This window comes from Apteryx mantelli, chromosome 5 (assembly GCF_036417845.1).
Source record: "Apteryx mantelli isolate bAptMan1 chromosome 5, bAptMan1.hap1, whole genome shotgun sequence".
In the NCBI taxonomy this organism is placed as follows: Eukaryota; Metazoa; Chordata; class Aves; order Apterygiformes; family Apterygidae; genus Apteryx; species Apteryx mantelli.
Genome location: NC_089982.1, coordinates 18886294 through 18906056, shown reverse-complemented (window position 1 = coordinate 18906056; position 19763 = coordinate 18886294). Strand labels below are relative to the sequence as shown.

At 39.2% G+C, this 19763-nt stretch overlaps 2 protein-coding genes across 9 annotated transcripts in view; one reads left to right on the top strand and one right to left on the bottom strand.

Moving 5' to 3' along the window:
- GSTCD (glutathione S-transferase C-terminal domain containing) overlaps positions 1 to 7955 on the bottom strand; it is an 87820-nt gene extending 79865 nt beyond the window's left edge. The window contains exons 1-2 of one of the 6 annotated variants that reach the window (XM_013951880.2): positions 6876 to 7923; positions 3491 to 3704 (exon numbers count right to left, since the gene is read on the bottom strand). In XM_013951880.2, the coding sequence (XP_013807334.1) occupies positions 3491 to 3565 (75 nt within the window). In that variant the 5' untranslated portion in view covers positions 3566 to 3704; positions 6876 to 7923. The other 5 variants (XM_067297584.1, XM_013951883.2, XM_067297586.1 and 2 more) reach the window with 5 other exon arrangements.
- A 119-nt stretch (positions 7956 to 8074) lies between these two features.
- INTS12 (integrator complex subunit 12) overlaps positions 8075 to 19763 on the top strand; it is a 28736-nt gene continuing 17047 nt past the window's right edge. Inside the window, exons 1-5 of one of the 3 annotated variants that reach the window (XM_013951741.2) lie at positions 9331 to 9364; positions 13852 to 14094; positions 16600 to 16765; positions 18885 to 19037; positions 19515 to 19702. In XM_013951741.2, coding sequence (XP_013807195.2) covers positions 13994 to 14094; positions 16600 to 16765; positions 18885 to 19037; positions 19515 to 19702 — 608 coding nt within the window. In that variant the 5' untranslated portion in view covers positions 9331 to 9364; positions 13852 to 13993. Of the gene's footprint in view, positions 8164 to 9330; positions 9365 to 10644; positions 10788 to 13851; positions 14095 to 16599; positions 16766 to 18884; positions 19038 to 19514; positions 19703 to 19763 lie in introns of those variants that run through there. The other 2 variants (XM_067297582.1, XM_067297583.1) reach the window with 2 other exon arrangements.

Genomic DNA, 19763 nt, shown 5'->3' with positions numbered 1-19763 from the left:
ATGATGTAATTATTTACATAATAAAAAGATCTGATATATCCAGGATATTGGACTTTTTTTGTATTTCTGTAAATGTGTACATCAAATTTATTGTTCTATCTATCACAAGCCAAAGCAATTGTCCAAAAAGAGGCAGCAGAAGAATAAAGTCAAGTCCATCTGACATTAAATAGAAATCATAATGATGATTGTTATATGAAAATATTTTTCAACCATTCCACTACACGACTGTCTCAAAACAACAGTGGCTCAACATAAAAGCACTGTAGCTTTTCTTGTATTAATAAATCTGCCACACAAAGAATAGTACAATAAATAAATATCTACCTTCCTAAAAGCTATTATACTCAGATAAACCTTGACAGCATACAAGTCAAGGTGAAATCAACATTGTAAGTATAGGTCTGTGGAAGACATGGTATGGTGGGACTATTGTTGAATAGAAAATTAATCAAGAGGAGCTAGTCTTACCTACTAATTACATAGCTACTAGCATTTAAACTCATATCTTGATTTTAAAGTCTGTTTTCAATATTGAGCTCCTACACAGGGATTAAAATTTCATTCAACTAAAAATAGGAAATAAAAATTTGGAGGAAGACAAATAGAGGCACTACTTAATCAGGATTAAAATGACGAAAACAGACTCTTTTGAAAATTGGTGGAGGAAAGGGTGAAAGCTGTCAATATTATGCCAGATGTGTGTGAATTCTCCTCAGATCTGTTGAGGAGAATTAGTTCTACCCAGCAGCAATGGATCATAGATAGCAGCCAGTCAGTCCCAGACATAGTAACTGACTGGAAATAACTTTCTGGTTATGGATCTGCTCTGTATTTAGCCCTGCAACTACCACATCTGACACCATCCTATTAGTCCATCTGTCTCCTTGAAGATTCTATTAGACAAATTCAACTGTTCTCCTCCGGTATACAGCTATCACATATAGAAGCTGCACAAACCAGATATGTCAACATCATTAAATCTTGCTGAAGCAAGTTAAGATGATGTCGTCCGGAGCTACCCACTCCATTCTCTTGACACCCTCACGGCAACATCAGAAAATAGGAACATGCACTCAGCCCACATACTTCAGTCCACAGCATCTTAACTTAAAGCCATCTTCCTCAACAATTTTAGGTAAGGCTCTGGATTTTGCACTGAAACAAAGGTATCCTCATGAAAGTTCTATTCTTCTGAATGCCATGAATAGAGAATCTCTGGGAGACAGCTGACATGATGAACTAAGTCAGAGAGACTGAATTATTTTTCTGAACCTAAATGAACTTCTACAAAGAAAGAACATGGATCACAGAAACAGTGACACTGCCTAATCAACTTACACAGCAGCACAGTGTTCATGAAGTAAAATGAGATAAGTTTGCTGATTTGGTTGAAAACAAATTACTTTTGGAAGGGTAGAAAGGAAAAGCCATGTTTCTCCTCTGCCCCCTCCCTCCCCCTCCCCCCCCCAGATCAGAGCAGTAAATTAATGTTATTCAGCAGGTAGCTGCAAAAGTGCCAGTGTAAAGGAGATTGCAGAAACGTGCAACTGCAGGTGACAGGGAGCCCAAGAAACAACTTGATTTGGCAGTGGCTCAGTCTTAGATAGCTTCAACTGATCTTGGCATCACACACTGAATCAGGTTAGTACTCTCTAGTCCCATTACTTGTCAGCTGGACCTTCTCCACAGCATCAACTCAAACTAAACTCCTATTTGGCTCTTTCCTGTATTTTCCTTCCCCAGGTAAAGCCTTCTCACAGTTTTGGTAGTGCTTAAAATAAGCTTAGATGGCCTATGAGAGTGACTCTCACTTAAACTGGCAAAGTACAGTAACTTGTGTTGTCCTTAACTGCTGGCAGTCCTCCACTACCTGCCTGTAATTATCTACTCATGACCCCAGAAGGGCAGACAAGTTCTGCAGTAAATCTCCACAGATGGTACAACTCAGCTCCATGAAGTACAAAGAGCCAGGGAACCAGTCTACAGAGGTGAGCATAATGCTCAGTACAATTAAGTTTAGCTGCCTGTACATGCACATCCATGATAACTCTGAAATAAAAGCTGAGCATTCATTGCTGACTGACAAGAATCTTAGGGGTCTTACTCAGTGAAGTTGTAATACCTGCTCCTGCTGTTGATATTCTGATAAACAAAAAGTCATTTTACATTTTCTTCTAGTTGGAGATAATGATAATTTTTCCAAAAGCTAGATTCTCCTTTAGCCAGGTTTTCCTTCAGCTAGGTTTTGTGCATCTGTTATAGTTGCATTTATCCTGGGAAACAAAGAGCTTTACATACCACTCATTTATAAAACCTTCATCAGTTATTCCATTTTTTTAAAACAAAGCATTCAAAACTTTTTAGATTGATGTTTTCATACATAGTATTTTTAAGCCAAGACAGCTGTTTCAGTTAATTAGACTCTCCCCATATGGGAGGAGAAAGAGGAGAGCCAAAGATAAAGATGGTCAATATTATGACAACTTCCTTTTAAGGAATCACATAAACAAAATGCAACAGTAACAACACAGCAACAATTAATCATTCTAGTCAGTAATTCTGAACTAATTAAAAACCAATGGTAAATTGCTAATTTATGAAAAAATGCAAACAACTCTAATACATCATACTTACAGCACAATAAGCTCCAGAGCAAGGAGCTCTGGAGCTCTCATCATGACAGGTACAAATGTCTCATTTCTTTTGTCTTCAAAGGAAGTTAAGAACATTGACCATTTCACAAGACCAGGCCCTAAATTTGAAAATAAGGACTTGCACACTTAGATCATTTCCAGACCCTCACAAACCAACTTGTCATTTCATCATTTATACAATACTCTTTCATTTTGATTCCTATAGGCAGTCAGACTTCTCTCAACTAAAGGCCCTGATCCTGCAAGTACTTGAGATGCCTGACTTGGAGGCATAATTGCAATATAATGTTCCATTATTTTCAGCTATAGCCCCAACTTCTTCCGATATAGCACACTACTACTTTTCCTACAAAAGTCCCTTTCTCTTCTCATATTAGTAGTACTACAATGAAAGTCATTTCTCAGAACTGCACTTCCTGTTCTGCTGCTGAGATAGTTAATTTAGATCTGAATTATTAAACCTGTTCTGTGGAGTGGAACAAATTATGTTCTTAATTAGGGTCCATTCAGGACACTAACACTTTTCTGTTTCTGCAGATAACCTCCCAGGGATGAAGTGATGAGCTTCACTCAACAGGGAAACAGAGAAAATGTTGGGCTCAAAGCTTCTGTTTGCACCCTCCAACTGTTTCCCTCCTCCTTTGCTCTTCCCAGCATGGTGGTCTAGGAACACTTCTCCTTTACCGCTGCCAAAGAACTTGCATCTAAGTTCCAAGGAAGCCCAAACAAGCACATTAAAACGTATCTTATGAATTCATAAGAACTCAGGCTTAAATATCAAGCTAAGTCTTTTTAAAACTCTACCTATTGATTTCATGAGGGTTAAGATTCACCTGCCAATTTGTTGAGGGTTGCTCCACCTCTTTCTTCCCAACACTCACACTTAACTCTTCACTTCTTTGTTTCATCCAATCGAAAATAGCAATTTTTCAACATTTCACTGCTGAAGGTGCTTATCCATGTAGCATACTCCTCCTCAGAATAAGATTAGACTGTATAGTGATTAAAACAGCTGTTGGTCTGTGACTCAGTCTCCCAAGTTTGCACCTGGAAAGGTCCAAAGACAGTGACAACCGTAAGAAATAAGGAAGCTGCAACTACAAGCACAGCCTATAGCAACTCTCTCCTTCCCACTCTGTTTCAGGCCCAGAGGTCTCCTGAAGTAGTGGGAAATAGCTTGAAGTTTGAACATCTAGTGCATGGAAAATTATCCTCACTGGCAGAATGAATACTTCATTCCTATGCTATTATAATCGCAGTCAGATCCTGCCTCTTTTACCATTTCAAGGTACACAGAAGCCACATACACATCATTTCACTCATAACACATTACACAGAAAATTACTCATTTCATTCTCGTATTCTACTATTGTATTTTTGTTTCTATCTTATAAAATCAACCATCTTCAGAAAGAAACATTGGCTTTTTTTTTTCTCTGTATAGCCCCAAGGATAACGCATGCATTTAACGCTTATTCTCCCATCGCTTGCACTCACAGCTTGTGAACTCACAATCATTTTATCTAGATCTTTTTCCTCCCATTTTCCCAGAGCTGCATCAAGTATAGCTGATGACTTTCTTCCCTTTTCTTCCATACATCCAGCCCCTTTAAGAAGCTCCATTTTGCCTTCTGCTCTTTCTCCAGCTGCACTGCATGTCATGAATTCTGCAGGTGTTACCCCATGAATGAAGCAACTAGAAAAACAGCCTGAGCTCAATTGTTGAGAAAATCTTTTGTAAGTCACCTTTTACCTATCTCTGACTTTTAAATGCAAGTATCCCTCTCTAGTACAATTTCAACTTCAGAAAGCAGTACTTAAAGTTCTCTTGCCTTTATTTTTCACAAAACAGTTACCTCGAGATGGGCAGTGTAATTTCTGACTTCTAAGTTTCATAGTCTGTGCAACTGTCAAATGATATGCCTATCTTGGGAACCTTGGGGGCTTTTTTATTCATCTTTTACGTTAGGAGATGTAGATTAATCCAGCAGGTTTCTCTTGCTCTTATTCCCCTAGACATCAAAAACCTTTTAGGCATGAAAAAAGATAATTCAGTGACACTACCTCAAACATCTATCTAGGAAACTTTCTTTTCCAGCCTCAGACAGATAGTGACCAATGCAAAGCCATCTGCTATGTTCAAAGGGCCACTATCTTTTACTGCTGGTAACTGTTCAAACAAGAGATTTTCCTCTACTCTTTAATCATTTCAGTTTCTAAAATTATTAAGATAAAGGCACTGTTATTCAAATATTATAAACAAAGATACTTTAGAGATCATGAAAGTTTTCATCATTCACATTAGCTAATACCAGAAACACGGCTTTTGACCTGGCAACAAGTTTTGCTGTATACGGTTAAACTGCAAGAACAGCATTCGTCACCATTGTCAGAAAAGCCTGAGTTTTGAAGTTTGTCCTAATCCATACACACAATTCAACTCTGCATAGATACCACTGATGTCTATTGTCTCATTCACAAATAGATTCCAGTAATCTCTCTTCAGTAGCTCCTACAGGAAGCACTGAATCTTCTTCCCTTATTGCACCCAAATACCAAAAGTGATTAATCAAACATGATGTTAACTAGTACTTTTTTTCCTTAACTTTCGTCTCCATTTAAATGTTTTCTTTCACGGCTTTGGAGAGAAGTTTGCAGTTTCTTAGCAAACTGGAAGAGAACTGGATGTTGTAAGTTATGTACTTTTCAGACCAAGACCAAGAAAAAAGGCAGGCTTTTTCAGACCACAAAATAGAGAAGGCTAGTAACAGAAAAATGACACCCTGCTTTCTGCACTGAGCTTTTCAAGACACTATTACTTTTATATTTCCATTAACTCTAAAACTTCTAAAAGAAGCATTTTTTAACAAAATGGGCTTCTGTAATGACTGTGGCTCATTATATAACAGACTTATTTCATTACAGCAGCAGAACATTTGATTTGGATTTATTTATACAGTTACTGTAAAACATTTATGCTCCCTCATCACCACAACATCAGAATTTCAAGACTAATGTAAAAAAGTATGCTCCCTCATCATTGGGACTTGCCTCCCAAAAGCCTTGTAGGGACAAAGGTTCTTGAATTTCCATTATATAATTGAAAAAGCTGAAACAAAGGGAGTTTTTAGCTCAGTCACACAGGAAAGCCTGTCCTAAAGCAACCCTAAAAACTGACATTTTCCTTAAGGGACTCCCTTGTGGATTTTGAAGTTCAGTCTATGAATACAATGTAAAACTACAACTAGGCTAATTTCGTTCCAAATGAGTCTATCACAGAAAAGAAAGCAAAATAAATCTCTCTGGGAGTGACTTACCTGTGTTTCTTTAAATTGCCCCTTGTGCAAATGTACTCAAGCCCTTCTTGCATAATCACTTCAACTAACTGCACACACTTGCACTGCCATATGTCAACCCACTCCCATCTTTCAGTTTAGATCCTAACAGCCTGTCTCTAAGCACAGACCTTTATAAAGCCTGGTTTCTTATCTTTCTTTTTTTCCTCCCCTCCTTTCTTCAAAAATTAGTTGTTTCTCCCCGCTATTTTGGCTCTGTAGGGTACATCTTACTTCTGTGTTTAAACACGGCCTTTCCTTTGAAAGGCTTAATATTCTACCTGGCTGCCTGTTCTCATGTAAGTATTTATATGACTACCACTCTTCCGTTAAATGTGGTTAATTTAAGAACCCACTGGCAGCTTACTGAGAGAGAAACACCCAGACACATGCGCTAAAACAAAACAGGGCACTAACAAACCTTACAAGATATCAGATTGTTCACTATCTTGATGGTAATGCCTCTTCCTGCACTTTTTCTTCTCTAATTAGACTGTAAATTCTGTGAGAAGAGATTGACTTTTATGCTATATTAGCCATATTTACAGTAGCTGCTGTTGATATAGTGGACCAAAGAAGTCAGCTGGACACAAATAACGAACATCACAGTATTTGCAACATAATTTAAAGACAAGAAAGAATGTTGTCTACATTCAGTATAACAATCATGTTAAGCTGTTTAATAAATATTAATCAAGCTTACTTTTCCCTAGCTACATTGTTTGCTGCCATTTCTGCTTCTCTCTCAACAGGCACTAAGTGGCAGTTAAATTAGTCTTACTGAGCTACCATGTTAGCAATGTAGCACAGAAAGTGTTTGTTTAAAAACAAATGTTTCCAGGAAATTTAAATGAAAAATAAATAAATAAACAAACAAACAAACCTTCACTTCCTTTTAGCTCCTGAGAAAGACCTTGTTTACTTGTTGATTATTCTATGGGAAAACAAAACTTGTTTCTAAAATAGGGACAGTGATGTTTGAGAAGTGTTCAACATTGTAAGTCTTTTAAAAACATAGTTTCCTCCAGCAAATATTCAACTTAGCAGAAAACAGCATTTGTTCTTTAAGAGACATAACTTCAGAAATCTGAATTCTATTTCTATTCACAGGATCGATTTGCTTGATGACTTTAGGGCTACCATTGTATCCTCACATGAATCCAGAGAATTGTATGATTTTCTTGGAGATTTTTTCATACCAGAAGAAGTAGAGAAGCATCAGAAGTTCAGACAAGTATACCAGGAAAATAAGAAAATACACATACTTCAACAAAGTAAAGCATAAGCTATGAAGAATACAAGACAAACTTTAGAAAGGCAGCACACTAAAATTCAATTATTGCTGAAAATAATACCAAGTGAAAATTCCCTTGCCAAATGATTACATGAAACCTGCACTGCAACCTTCACTTAGCAGTCTGTCAGCCCAGAAAAAGCAGACCAAGTATTAGACACAGAGAAACACTGAAAACCAGACTCCAAATTTTTTGTTGGGGGTGGTGGTTTTTTTGAGAAAAGCTTAAAGAGAAGTCAGCAAGTCTGTCAGGTGAAGAAGACCACGCGAAGACTACAGGTGTCTTTCCCTTCACCAGCTGTTAGTGCTCTTCACTAACAAACGTCTCGACTACGAACTTCCAGCCAACCCTCACTCAGGAAACGGAAAGGGGGCACGGGCAGACGCCGTGCTTCGCAGTCAGGGAGTCCCTGAGGGGAGGAAGCAGCAAACGCGGAGCTCCCGAGGGCAGCGCAGCGCAGGGAACCCCCGGGGCGGCTCCCGAAGCCGCCGAGCACCCGCCGACACTTCGGGGCCGCGCTGTGGGCGCGGCCGCCCTCCTGCGCCACGACCCCCGGCCTCTTCCTGCCGCCAGTAACGGTCGCGGGGAGGCCGCCCCTCCCCTCCCCCGGCTTCGTCCCCGGCGCGCGAGGCGGGCGCCAACCGCCGCTTACCCCGCCCAGGCCGCTTCCGCACTAGCCCCGCCCCTTCCTGCGCGAGGGCGCCCTCCGGTTTTATCCCTCCCTCCTTCTCGCGCGCGCGCCCGGAACCCGCCGCCTCGGGGCTCTCGTTGCGCGGGGGGACGCGAAAAGGCGGCGGACGCGGCGGTTGCTCTTGCTCGCTTACTTGCTCGCTCGCTCGCTTTCCCGGCTGCCGCCACCGCGCCGCGGGCCCGCAGGTAGGGACGAGGGCACCGGGTGGAGGGGTCAGGGGCGCGCGAGGCCCCTGCCCCGCGCGGCCGTTACCCCCCGGCTCGGGGGGCGGGGGAGGGAGGGGAGGGAGGGGCGGCCCTGTCGGTGGTGGAGGTTTGAAAAGAGTTTGAAACGGTTGCGGGCGGTTGCCCACCCCCCTCGCCACACATACACACACACACGTTAGGCTACAGAGTCAGCTGATTCGGTTTGTTAACGTTGTAATTAAACAGGGGGGTTCGTCCCTTTATTTGTGGTGGGGGCTTGCTCTGGGCTCAGCTCCGTAGCAGGGAGCGCACCGAACCAGCGGCGGGGACAGCAAGAGGGAAACCGAGCAAATAGAGGTGCTGTATGTCCTGCTTTACAGGGCAGACACGTTTCAACCAAGGCGTAAATTACTTTTTTGGATTAGAACATGGAGGCACGGAAGGCTTTTGTTTTCTTGAAAAACGGTTTTTAAATAAGAGGTCTTCCTTCATTCTTAAAGAAAGTATCAGGGGAAGCTTGCAGCAAATATGTTGCAAGATGTAGGGTTGTGGCTTCGGTGTAGCTGATCCAAAAATTCAATTTTAACTAAAATTTGGAGCTTCCACCTAGAAATCACCAGGAAGATGATATCTAGGGCATTTGCACACCTGATAAGTTTAAGTAAGCAAATCGTTCAAATTAGGAAAGTGTGAAAAAGATAATGAAGAGAGATAAGCAATTTGCTAGTGATTTAAACCAATGAACAGTGATGCCTGTTTAAACAGTGTCTTCAGGTCTGTTTCTGCAGAGCTCTGAACCTTGGTGGTGGTAGGGGTTAGCAAATGTCAGCCGCATGGGTATGATTATCTCAGTTACCTGATTTTAACAAAACTCTTTTTTTGTGGCAATATAACTTCAGCAGAACAAAAACCTTTTGTAGGAAGGTAACTGTTTTGTTCAAAAATCGTGTGCGAAATGTTATTCCAATGTAATATGGAACATAAACTTAGAGCTAGGGACATGCTAACTTGCTTTTGAACAATAAATAACCTTAGGAAAATACCACTTGAATGGGCTGTGAGAAACTTGTGTTTTAATTAATTATATACATATATGTATATAATTATATACATATATACGTGTGCATGCATACATATACGTATAAATGTATGTATAAACAGGAAACAATGCAGAGGATCTTCTCTATCCCAAGTGAATTCTGTAAGTATCAGACACTATTGTTCTGTTACCTCTTTTATGTTTGTTTTTTAATTACTTATTTTGATTTTTTGATCAAATAATAACTAAACAGAATCTTTCTTTAAGTTCCCACTGTTTTGCAGACAGCTCTTGTAAATAGTCTCTCTCCATGAACTTTAGGCTAAAAGATTCTTACTGGAACGGGATATCCAAAGGATTAAGCCTGTATCCTCTTTTGTCTGTGCACTTTATTTCAGGTGACGATCTGAAAAAAGTAGTGGATCACAGGAAAAGAATGTGAACAAAAATCAAATCTGATATTAAAGGGGGCTAGAATTATACCTGAACAGTAATTAGTTGGATAGAAAAACAAATACGGTATTGTATTGAAGGTAGCAAGAGAGATGTTGACTTGCTAGTCTAATAAGCTGTGTGGAAACCAGCTCAAAAGGCTGAGGTAGTGCAGAAAAAAATGGAATTATTTTCCTCTTAATAATTTTTTTTTAAACAAAAATATAAGTTAGAAAAAGATACATGCTTCAGATTTATGTATTAAAGTCTGAGGAAGTGTCTAGACTCTCAGATTAGAAAAGAAAAACATGAAATAAAATTATGAAATAACATGAAGTCAGCTAAATTAGCTTATTCAAATTCTAAAGTAACTTAATGACTAAACTACTAACAAAATTATAATGTTACTAAAATGCCCTCTTCTGCCACAGATCTTCATTTACAGAATAGATACAGCACCCTGGTAGCTGAGGGGGAGGAATCAGCTCAGTCAAAGGCAGCTTCAGAGACTGCAAAGCCTGAATCAGGTATAGGAAACAAGCTGAGGAAAGAAGCAGGAGGAGCAAGCGTGCTGTGTGCAGTAACAGAACTATGAAATGATTCAGTTACTGACACGTGATGGGATAGCTTGCCTGGCCAGAATTCTGAGATAGATGGAGACAGGCTGCCTGGGAAAGATGGACAGGAAGAATAACGTGTAGGGTTGCCCTTTAGGTGAAGGAGCAGTGTGGATGTGTGGAACACTTTGATGGAATATGAGAGACAGTTGCTGTGAAAGCTTGAGGGTCAGGAGCAGAGGAGGAGCCAGTAAGGGTGACAACATGGTGGGAGTCTGTTATAGACAACTTGATCCAGAGGAAAAGGTGGATGAATTCTTCTTTAAGCAAGGTGAGGAAGTCTCCTGGTCACAGACCCTCCCCAACCTTTGCTGGGAGGGCAGTGTGGTGGGATGCAAGCAATCCAGCAGACTTTTGGAGAGAGTTGAGGGTAATTTCTTAATACCGGTATAGATGGGCCAACGTAGGGACGTGCTCTCCTGGATCTGCTGCTCATGAACAACGAGGACCTGGCTGGGGACATGATAATCAATGGCAACCTTGGCTATAGCATCCATGAAGTAGTGGAGTTCAAGCTCCTGAGAGGAGTGAGGAAGGTGAGTAGCAGAGTAAAGTCCCAGTGCTTCAGAACAGACTTTGACTTCTTCAGGGAACAGCAAGTGGGATGCCATGGGAAGCAGCTCTGAAAGCAAAGGATCTCTGGGAGGTAATTGATATTTAAGGACAGTCTCCTCCAAGCACAGGAACAGTCCATCGCAATACTTAGGAAAGCAAGCAGGCAAAGCAGGGGGTGGGATTGATTAAGCAGGGAACTTGTGACAGAGTTCTGAAGCAAAACGGGCATATCCCAGAGGCAGAAGTGGTGACAGGCTACAAAGGAGGAATATTGCTTGGGTATGTGGGGATGGCATTAGGAAAGTCAAAGGGAAGCTAGAGTTGAACCTGGCAAGAGATGCGAGTGGTGACAAGCTGCTTCTGCTGCATTATCAGGAAAAGGATACACCAGGAAAATGTGGTGCTCTTGCTAAATGGGACAGGTTGTTTAGTGACAGCAGACACAGATAAGGTTGAAGTAGTCAATGCCGCCTCTGCCTCAGACTTCACTGACAAGGTCTCCCAGGCCTTTTTGCTATGAGGCAGGGCTCAAGGCAAAGAGAAACTATCAGTTGTGGAAGAAGATTGAAGCAAGAATTACCTGATGTGAAAACATGACCTGTACAAGACCATCGGACCAGATGAGCTGCACTCAAGGGTGCCAAGAGAGCTGACGGTATCATTGGAAAATCACAGTCTGTCATCCTTGAAGGGTCATAGAGACTGGGGGAGATTCCCAAAGACTGTAGAAAGGCAAATCTTACGTTCATCTTCATAAAGTGCAAGAAGAGCAATCCAGGGAACTACAGGCTGGTCAGCCTCACTGCCTTATGTCCCTGGGAAGATGATGGAGGAAGTCCTCTGGGAAACCATTTCTGGGCATAAGAAGGAGAAAGTGGTGACTGGGGATAGCCAGCTTGGATTTACCAAGGGGAAATCGTGCCTGACCAACTGTGTTGTCTTCTGTGACAAAATATAACTAGATTTAAAGATGAGGGGAGAGTGGTGGATGTCATCCACCATGGGCTCTGGGAGACCTAAAAGCCGCCTTTGTATACCTAAGAGGAGATGACTGAGAAGATGGAGCCACTCTTTCTACTCAGGTGCACTGCAGGGGAATGAGAGACAGTGGGCACGAATTGAAATGGGAGGTTCCGATTTGAAATAAGGGAAAAAATATTCACAGTGAGGACACTCAGGCATTGATTGCCCAGAAAGGCTGTGGGATCCCTGTCCTTGGAGGTTTTCAAGATCCAACTGGACAAGGTCCTGGGCAAGCTGATCTGTATCCACTGTTGACCCTGCTTTGAGCAAGAAGTTGTGCTGGATGACCACCTGAGGTCCCTTCCATCCTGGAGGATTCTGTGATTCTTAATGTTTTGTTTGTGAGGGCTAGAAAGCAGAAAATATGAGGCAACTATGTAATCTTAGCAATTTCAGACAAACTGGCTACTGTAATATTGATTGAAATATTAATTTAAAAGTACAGAATAAAATATGCTGGCTGTAGAATAGAATATAAAATAAAGGACACCAATACCAGTAACTCCATAAGAGAAGATTTTAGTCCAGTCTTCTAAAATTCTTTGGACAATATGCCAAATAAATGAGAACTGATTAATAAAATTGTTCTGATCATTGCAGTTGCCTGGGCTACTGAAGCCTTTGAGTTTTGAAATATCCCTTATGGGAGGTAACTGAGAAATCATGTTGTCATGAGTCGGAACCTGATTAAGAAACTAAAACAAAAATTGAGAATAAAAGTTCAGTGTTTTTTCTGCTTTTAAGATTTTGCCTTATTAAAAATAATGTCCTTTATTAGGACTTAACATTAAGTCTAGAAGTGATCTGGAAAAGGTATTACTGGCAAAACTTACTACTGTCGCGGTTACTAGATTAGTCAGGAGGAGAGAAAATCATGATGAATGGAGGAATCCAAAGGAGGGGGAAAAATGTGAACTGATATGATAGTGATAAGTGAAATTAATTATTGATAAATGCAATGTAGCACATTGGAAGGAATAATTTGTGCTACTGATTCACATTATGCAGTTTTAAGTTAACTACTGCAGAAGATGATGAAGGTAGCTGTAAAGGAGGTGTGAATGCAAGTCCTCCTTTTCATAATCAGTGTCAGGGAGAAATGTAAGTATTGTAGAGTTTATAAAGAATGGGTTTGATTAATAGCATTGCAATATGAATTGATGGCATGCACTTTCTTAGAAAGGAATGTTCAATTGTACATCTGTCTTAGAAAATAATGGAAATAAGAGTTCAGAAACAGACTGATGAAAATGTGAGAATATGACCATCTCTGAAAATGCAATGCAGTTAGATCCATTTTAGCTGGAAGTGATGATTGAAAAAACTTATAATACACTATGAAGGTGTGCAAAACAATAGCTGGTAAATATGTGGAAAGAAAGGGGCTCTGGTATCCTGGAAAGAGTGGCTGTTAAGTTGAAAGACCACATATTCTATATAGCATTCCATTAAGTTTAGATGTCTTTGGCAGAAGACAGTAGTTTGGTCAAGAGGTGAGAGAGTCGAAAAATTCTTAGACATTCGTATGAATGACAATCTACTCATCAACATTTTTTTCCCCATAGGGATTTAAACCACGTAGAGTAGTCCACGTTGGGAGGTTATTCCATGATCGTCCATCGTAGAGGGATTTTTAGTATTATCTCCAATACTAAAGAGAGTTTTATTATCACACATTTGGTTTTCTGTATGCATTGTCAAACAGTCTTATACAGTAGTGGAGTACTGTCATACAGAGACCTAGGTTGAGAAATGTATTTTTAGGTCTAGACTAATGGTTTAGCCACTCAATTGCAAGAGAGTGCACTTGAGTTCTTGTCCCTGCTCCATGAGTTGTTTATGTATTCCATTCAGTTACTACTTAATGCAAAATGCAAAACCAGTTCTGCCCCGGGTTCAAAGATTATAACACAGCCTTCTAATCACACAGATGCATATCCAAACTGCTGCACAACAGCATGTCATATTCACTTTTTTCCTATTTCTTTTTACTAAAAACGTTTGGCTTATTTTCTGTACAAGGATTCCACTGCCTCAAGGACATCGAGGAGTACTCTGGCCCAGAGTAGCCTGTGGCTTCATGGTTAAAACACTGTACTAGTTCTTGCTCCAGAACTATTCAGTTGCCGTATATTGACTTCACCACCAGAGGAGCAGTTTATGAATGAAAGCAGGAATGAACGTAATTGGACCTTGGCTTTCTAAGTATCAAACCACTGATTTGATCTGTGAACTTCTGGAAGAAGAGGCCACTATCAAAAGCAGGTTATTGGACCAGGCAAATTATTCATTTTAGTCTGTTTGACAGTTGTGTCATTGTGGTCCAGTCAAGAGTGTGTTTACCAATTTAATTTTTGCGGATGATACTACATTAAGATAGCAATTGATCTTTTCATCTTCCTATCACATATATTTTCCTTTAACTTAAAATAGATTTCTTTTTAAATCCGAAAATATATGCCTAAACTGAGCATATATGTCCCAAGTATCAAAGTACAGCATATTTGAGCTGTTTAATAAGCCTAGATCCCTCCCTTCTCATGAGAATCTTCTGATGATATTTTTGTTATAATTATACTGGCCTAATACATTATTATAATTTACCCTTGAGACTAGAAAGAGGATTGCTCCAATTTCATACATAAATAAAAGAATAAATACAAGACCACTTTTAAATTTTTGACAGTTACAGATTTAAAGACACAATAAGTGTCTTTAAAAGGCTAACACTAGAAATAAATTTGGGAAGTATTACCTTCAGAAAGATAAAAATGGGATTAGTATGCTTACAGTTGCTTTCTGAGTTCTCTTAGTTCTGCAAACATTCTGAATTGGCTACTAATGACTGTTGAGGCTGCCTGTTCCTAATGTACACATGTATATATTCCCAGAAAAAGCCTCAGAAAAGAACTTAAAGTTTTTTGTTTTTTGTTTTTTTTAATACGGCATTATTTCAAATTTCTGAATTGGGGTTTCAGTTCTACTGTTTTTATACAACAGAGGATTTAGCAGTGTCCTAGTTTAAGATTATCTGATATTGAAACTTGGAAACCGTAAATGCAAACCAAAAAAACAGAACAGATGAGTTACTGACGGAACTCAAGAATGGCCTGAAACTTTATCAGAGGTAGATGCTTGAAAAAAAGAGGATATGTACTTTCCATATGCACTGAATTCACTTTTTCTAAACATCAGAGAGAGGCTGAGTTGCCCTGGATGGGTTTTGCACTGTGGACTCTGCTTGATCAGAGAAAAAACAGAGTTACTGGTGTTCAGGACTTACTGGAGTACTGGAAAATGATTTGACAAGTAGCAAAGATTAAGGAGTAGAGAAAAGGTTCTTGAAGAGGGTTGTTAACTCTCTACTGGGTCCACTGATAAAATCTGTATGAAGTCTATTGGATTTTTGAACTCATTGATGATCTTGGCAGAGTGATTCTCTGGTGTCTTGTGAAAAGCCCAGCATGAGATAAAGGTTCCTGGAGACTTCTGGGAGTTGAGGCAGCAGCCTGCCACTGCTGGTGTCTTGGCCAGGGTGGTAGAGGTTCGCTGCCTTGAATATCAAAAGGAGTTCAGTTGTACGAGACCTCAGAAGCTCCACCTGAAAAAAAGTTGTCCAAGCAGCGCTTTTGAGCAGAACTAGCGAAAGCCCTTTCAAGGGTCTCTTCTAGCTTATTGCAGAAGAAATAAAATGTCCTGATACATTTCACATGAGGTTTGAAGGGATTGTTAAGAATGCTCTCTCTCATCTGTTTGGAAAGGTGCAGGAGCTTTCCTTTCCTGTGTTTTTCCTCGCTTTAGTAATTGTTAATTGCTGATTAGGTTACCAGGCTGTCTTGCTCTGTAGGGAGAATTTCTGATGCAACTGCAGATCCTGAGAGCTTTTGTTGAAGAAGTTGACAGAGAAGGCTCCTAGTGCAGGACACGATTGCTATCAAGCAAAGATATTTTTTATGTTCATTCTACCCTTTTCCTCACTTCGTTCCATTTACGTAGACACTCTGGCATTTAAAAGCTCTGAATAGTCTTTACTTGACTTGAAAACCAATCAACTGTCACAAGGGGACTTGGATAAATAACAGTCTGAGTTGTATATTTTCTTGCTGTTTCAGCTAAATTTAAAAGACAACTATATTTTTTTCAGATTTTTTTTTAAATATGTAAAATTGTAAACTAGCTGTTTTATATCTTCTCATATTGCATGTTACAATGAGCTGCTTTTTGAAAAGTACCAAAAGTGAATTTTACTGCAAGATATTCTTCTATGTTATTCTCAAATGAGCAATGAGATAAGTCATTGTATGTGCAACTTTAACGTGAAGGAGAAGTTTGTAAATTGCTTTTCCTGAAGTTTACACTTCTTTTACATATACTTCAGTATCCTATATATGCGGTATATCAAGATTATGGAATATTTGTTCCATTTATGTAAGCATGATGAGTTTAGTTTCTGAGCATTAGATATACCAAAGAGTGAGTCTAACATCATTTCAGATGTAAAGCTGAATTCAAGCCCTGTGTTTCTTAAGTTCACAAGCAGTCATTTTCTAATGCCGGTTAGAAGTGGTCAGTTTTCAAGGTTATAGTTTTCATCCCAATTATGTGATCTTTATTTGTTTTATTTTGTTTTTAATTCATGTATTACCTGAGTTGTGATTTAATGTAATGTTCTTTTGCAAAAAAAAATCTTCTGTGAGATAGCCCGTGCTGTTTGAGCTATGCCCCACATGAATAAAGGTTTCTGTTTTTCTTTTTTTACTTTTCCTTCAGAGTTACTGCTATGGCTACTACAGTGAACTTGGAGCTTGATCCCATATTTTTGAAAGCCCTAGGCTTCCTGCATTCAAAGAGTAAGGATTCTGCTGAAAAGCTGAAAGCACTCCTCGATGAGTCTTTGGCCAGAGGAACCGATTCAAGCTATCGTCCTTCTCAGAAGGTATCAGTAATAAGAGAGCATGGGTCATTTTCGTATGCTTTATTAAAGCTCTAGCTGTTCCTAGTTTGACTTTTACAGCTGAAATGTTAAAACAGAATTAGAAGTGGAGGGAAAAGGAAAAGTAAGTGTGGAGTGTTCACATTGATCATTCTGCTTTTATGCAGCATACTCCATTCCATTAACTGAAGTTAATGAAAAATAATTGTTTTTACCTTGTCGGTATGTTCAGACCTGTAAAAGACCTATTCTGCACTATATCGCAAGTGTCATGACTTTGTAATAATATATTTCGTATTTGATTTAATATTGACTTTGGCATTTTTGTTATTTAGCTATCATACGGGCTATCCAAGGTGAACCAAAATGATGGATTTTTCCAGTTACAATTAAAACTAAATGCTCATAAACATGATAAATATTAAACAAATAAAATAAATAAAATTTTTGCCAGGGATAAATATTAAACAAAAAAAAGTTATATTCTGATAAGATTGGATCTCCTTTCTTGAAATTCTGTTGATGAAGTCATATAAGAATGAAAAAAATCCCAGTGGTTTATAGCAAAAGTGATTGGCAAGGTGAAACCATTGATGTCCAATAGTGAAAAACTATTTTTCATCTACTGAAAATGGCTAAACACCTGCTAGAGAGAATATTTGATTCTGAGATTAGTGTATGAAAATAACCAAGCGAGGAAATCCCAATATTGCTATGTTATAGCCATATGGTTAATGAGGCTGCAGTCTCCCTTAGGATGCCCAGAAGTTAGGCTGGCATGTTCTAATGATGGTCTATTTGCTAATACATTAGTAATATGGTGTTTCTACATGTACGTGGTTCCAAATAATAAAAAAACAGGGATATAAGGCACTGTTACTCCTACTGTATCCATGATGCTTGTACTATGTGGTCTAACTCTATTCAAATTGTTAACTCCCTTAAACCTAAATGACAGCTCCCTCTAAACCAGGTCTCAAAACCCTCAGGAGCCCTCTTTGTCAGAGCTTAAAGAAACATTGGTTTTATAGTTTAAAGAAGAAGCAGGGCACCAGAATAACACCTCAAAGAGGCTTGAAAAGCTGATTCTGATAAAAGCCTGGCTGGTAGTCACCTGCCCGTGGGTGAGACTGGGGCTGGAGGAAAAGTTCTTTTGTTCTGTCTTCTGTGTGTCTCCAGTATCAGCTGGACAGCAAAGCCCAGAAATAGAAAAAATAAAAGAATTCCTTTCCTTACATTCCTGGGCTACAGGGTTAGTTTGTTGACAAGAAAATGTAAGAACAGAGTGAGGAGCACAGGGACATGACAGTCAGACACAGGAAGAAATCCATTTCTGACTGGGGATTCAACAGGAAGTCAGTAAACTTGCAGGGCTGAAGCTCGAGGCTCAGTCCCAGTCCCAGTCTACAGCAGAGATTCACCCATATCTTACTAAGGTGGAGGGGGGTACCTTGCTCGAACACGTTGTTGTGATTAATCACTCATTTACAGACTTGCTTATTATCCATTCCTGACACTAATGCATAACTAATAAGAACTATTGATTTCTGTTGAGATGTATATCTAAATGTATTAACCTGAAAGGTGAGTATGGACTGAGATTAAGCACAGGTCAATATTTTTCTCCATGAGGGAATGAAGTATTGATGTCCAGTGATATCAGATGTCAACTTACATTTTCAGCATACATTGAATTTTTGTCTTCAGAACTCTCTGAAAATTCATGTTCATTATCTTATTGAATTTTAAAAGCAGAAAAGTTTTCCCTTTTAATTAATGTTTCAAAGGGAAGCTGTCTTTAGAAAAGAAACACTTTTTCTCTGGAAGGTGAGTGATAAGGAGGAGGTTTTAATAATTGACTGCAGCTTAAACACACTAATTTGTGGAAGTGATATGAAAAAATTTGAAAATTATAAATATATTTATAAAATATAATATACATATATATATACACACATATATATATGTAGGCATACATAGGTGAGCAGTTGTTTGACAAGGAATGTCATTCCATGCTTTTACATGCGTGTAGAAGACATGTTTGCCTAGCCTGCAATCTAATAGGAAAGTAGGAAGTAACTCATGTAAGATTTGCCTTCAGTTTTTGCTTCTCTTGTTTTAGGAAGTAGAGCAACCAAAAGTATCTGTTACCAAACCTATTTCCAGTAAGCAAGAGCCTAAAGCTTCTTCTAGTTTGCCTTCAGGCAACAACAATGGCAAGCCCACTGTATCAGAAAAGGTGAAAAAAGAAACAGAAAAGAGATCCGGTGATAAAGTAAGTCTATTTTTTTTGTTCTCTAGTAAAAAAGTGTGGCTAATACATTTGGAAATGTTATACACAAAAGCTCTCTTCATGTGTAACTAGTGTAACTCAACTCTTACCTAATTGTCCATAACCTATGAGCTGTCTTATGCAATCATGTTGCTGTGTAGGCAGTCCAACAAAGCTTTTGTTGTATTTATTCTCTGAATGCTTTAAATATACTAAAATTTTCTTGAAAGGTTAATAAAATGTAGCAATCTGAAATAGGTGTTTCCCAAGGCAATCGGATTTTCAGCTAAGTACAGAAAGTGGCCTTGAGCTTTTAGTTCATAAATATTTTGGAGAAAATATCTATCTAAGGCAAAGGTGTGATGTGTGTGCTGTGTATAGTATACCTTCTTATAGTGTTAACCTAGTCTTTCCAGTCATTTTCTTGTTTTAGTAATATCCATTAGCTTTCTGCTTTTTCATATTCTCTGTGTTTAATAGTTGAAAGGGGAAACTGCTGAAGGAGTTGATGCTCCAAAGAAACCAAGGCTAGAGAAGCAAGAGGCTCGTTCATCTCCTATTACAGTTCAGACAAGCAAGGATTTATCCATGCCTGATTTATCTAGCTTTGAGGAAACTAGTGCTGATGACTTTGCTATGGAAATGGGTTTGGCCTGTGTTGTTTGCAGGTAAGTCAACATTGCTGCATTGCAATTGTGTAGTTACTTTTTTGTTTTGTCTGCATACCGT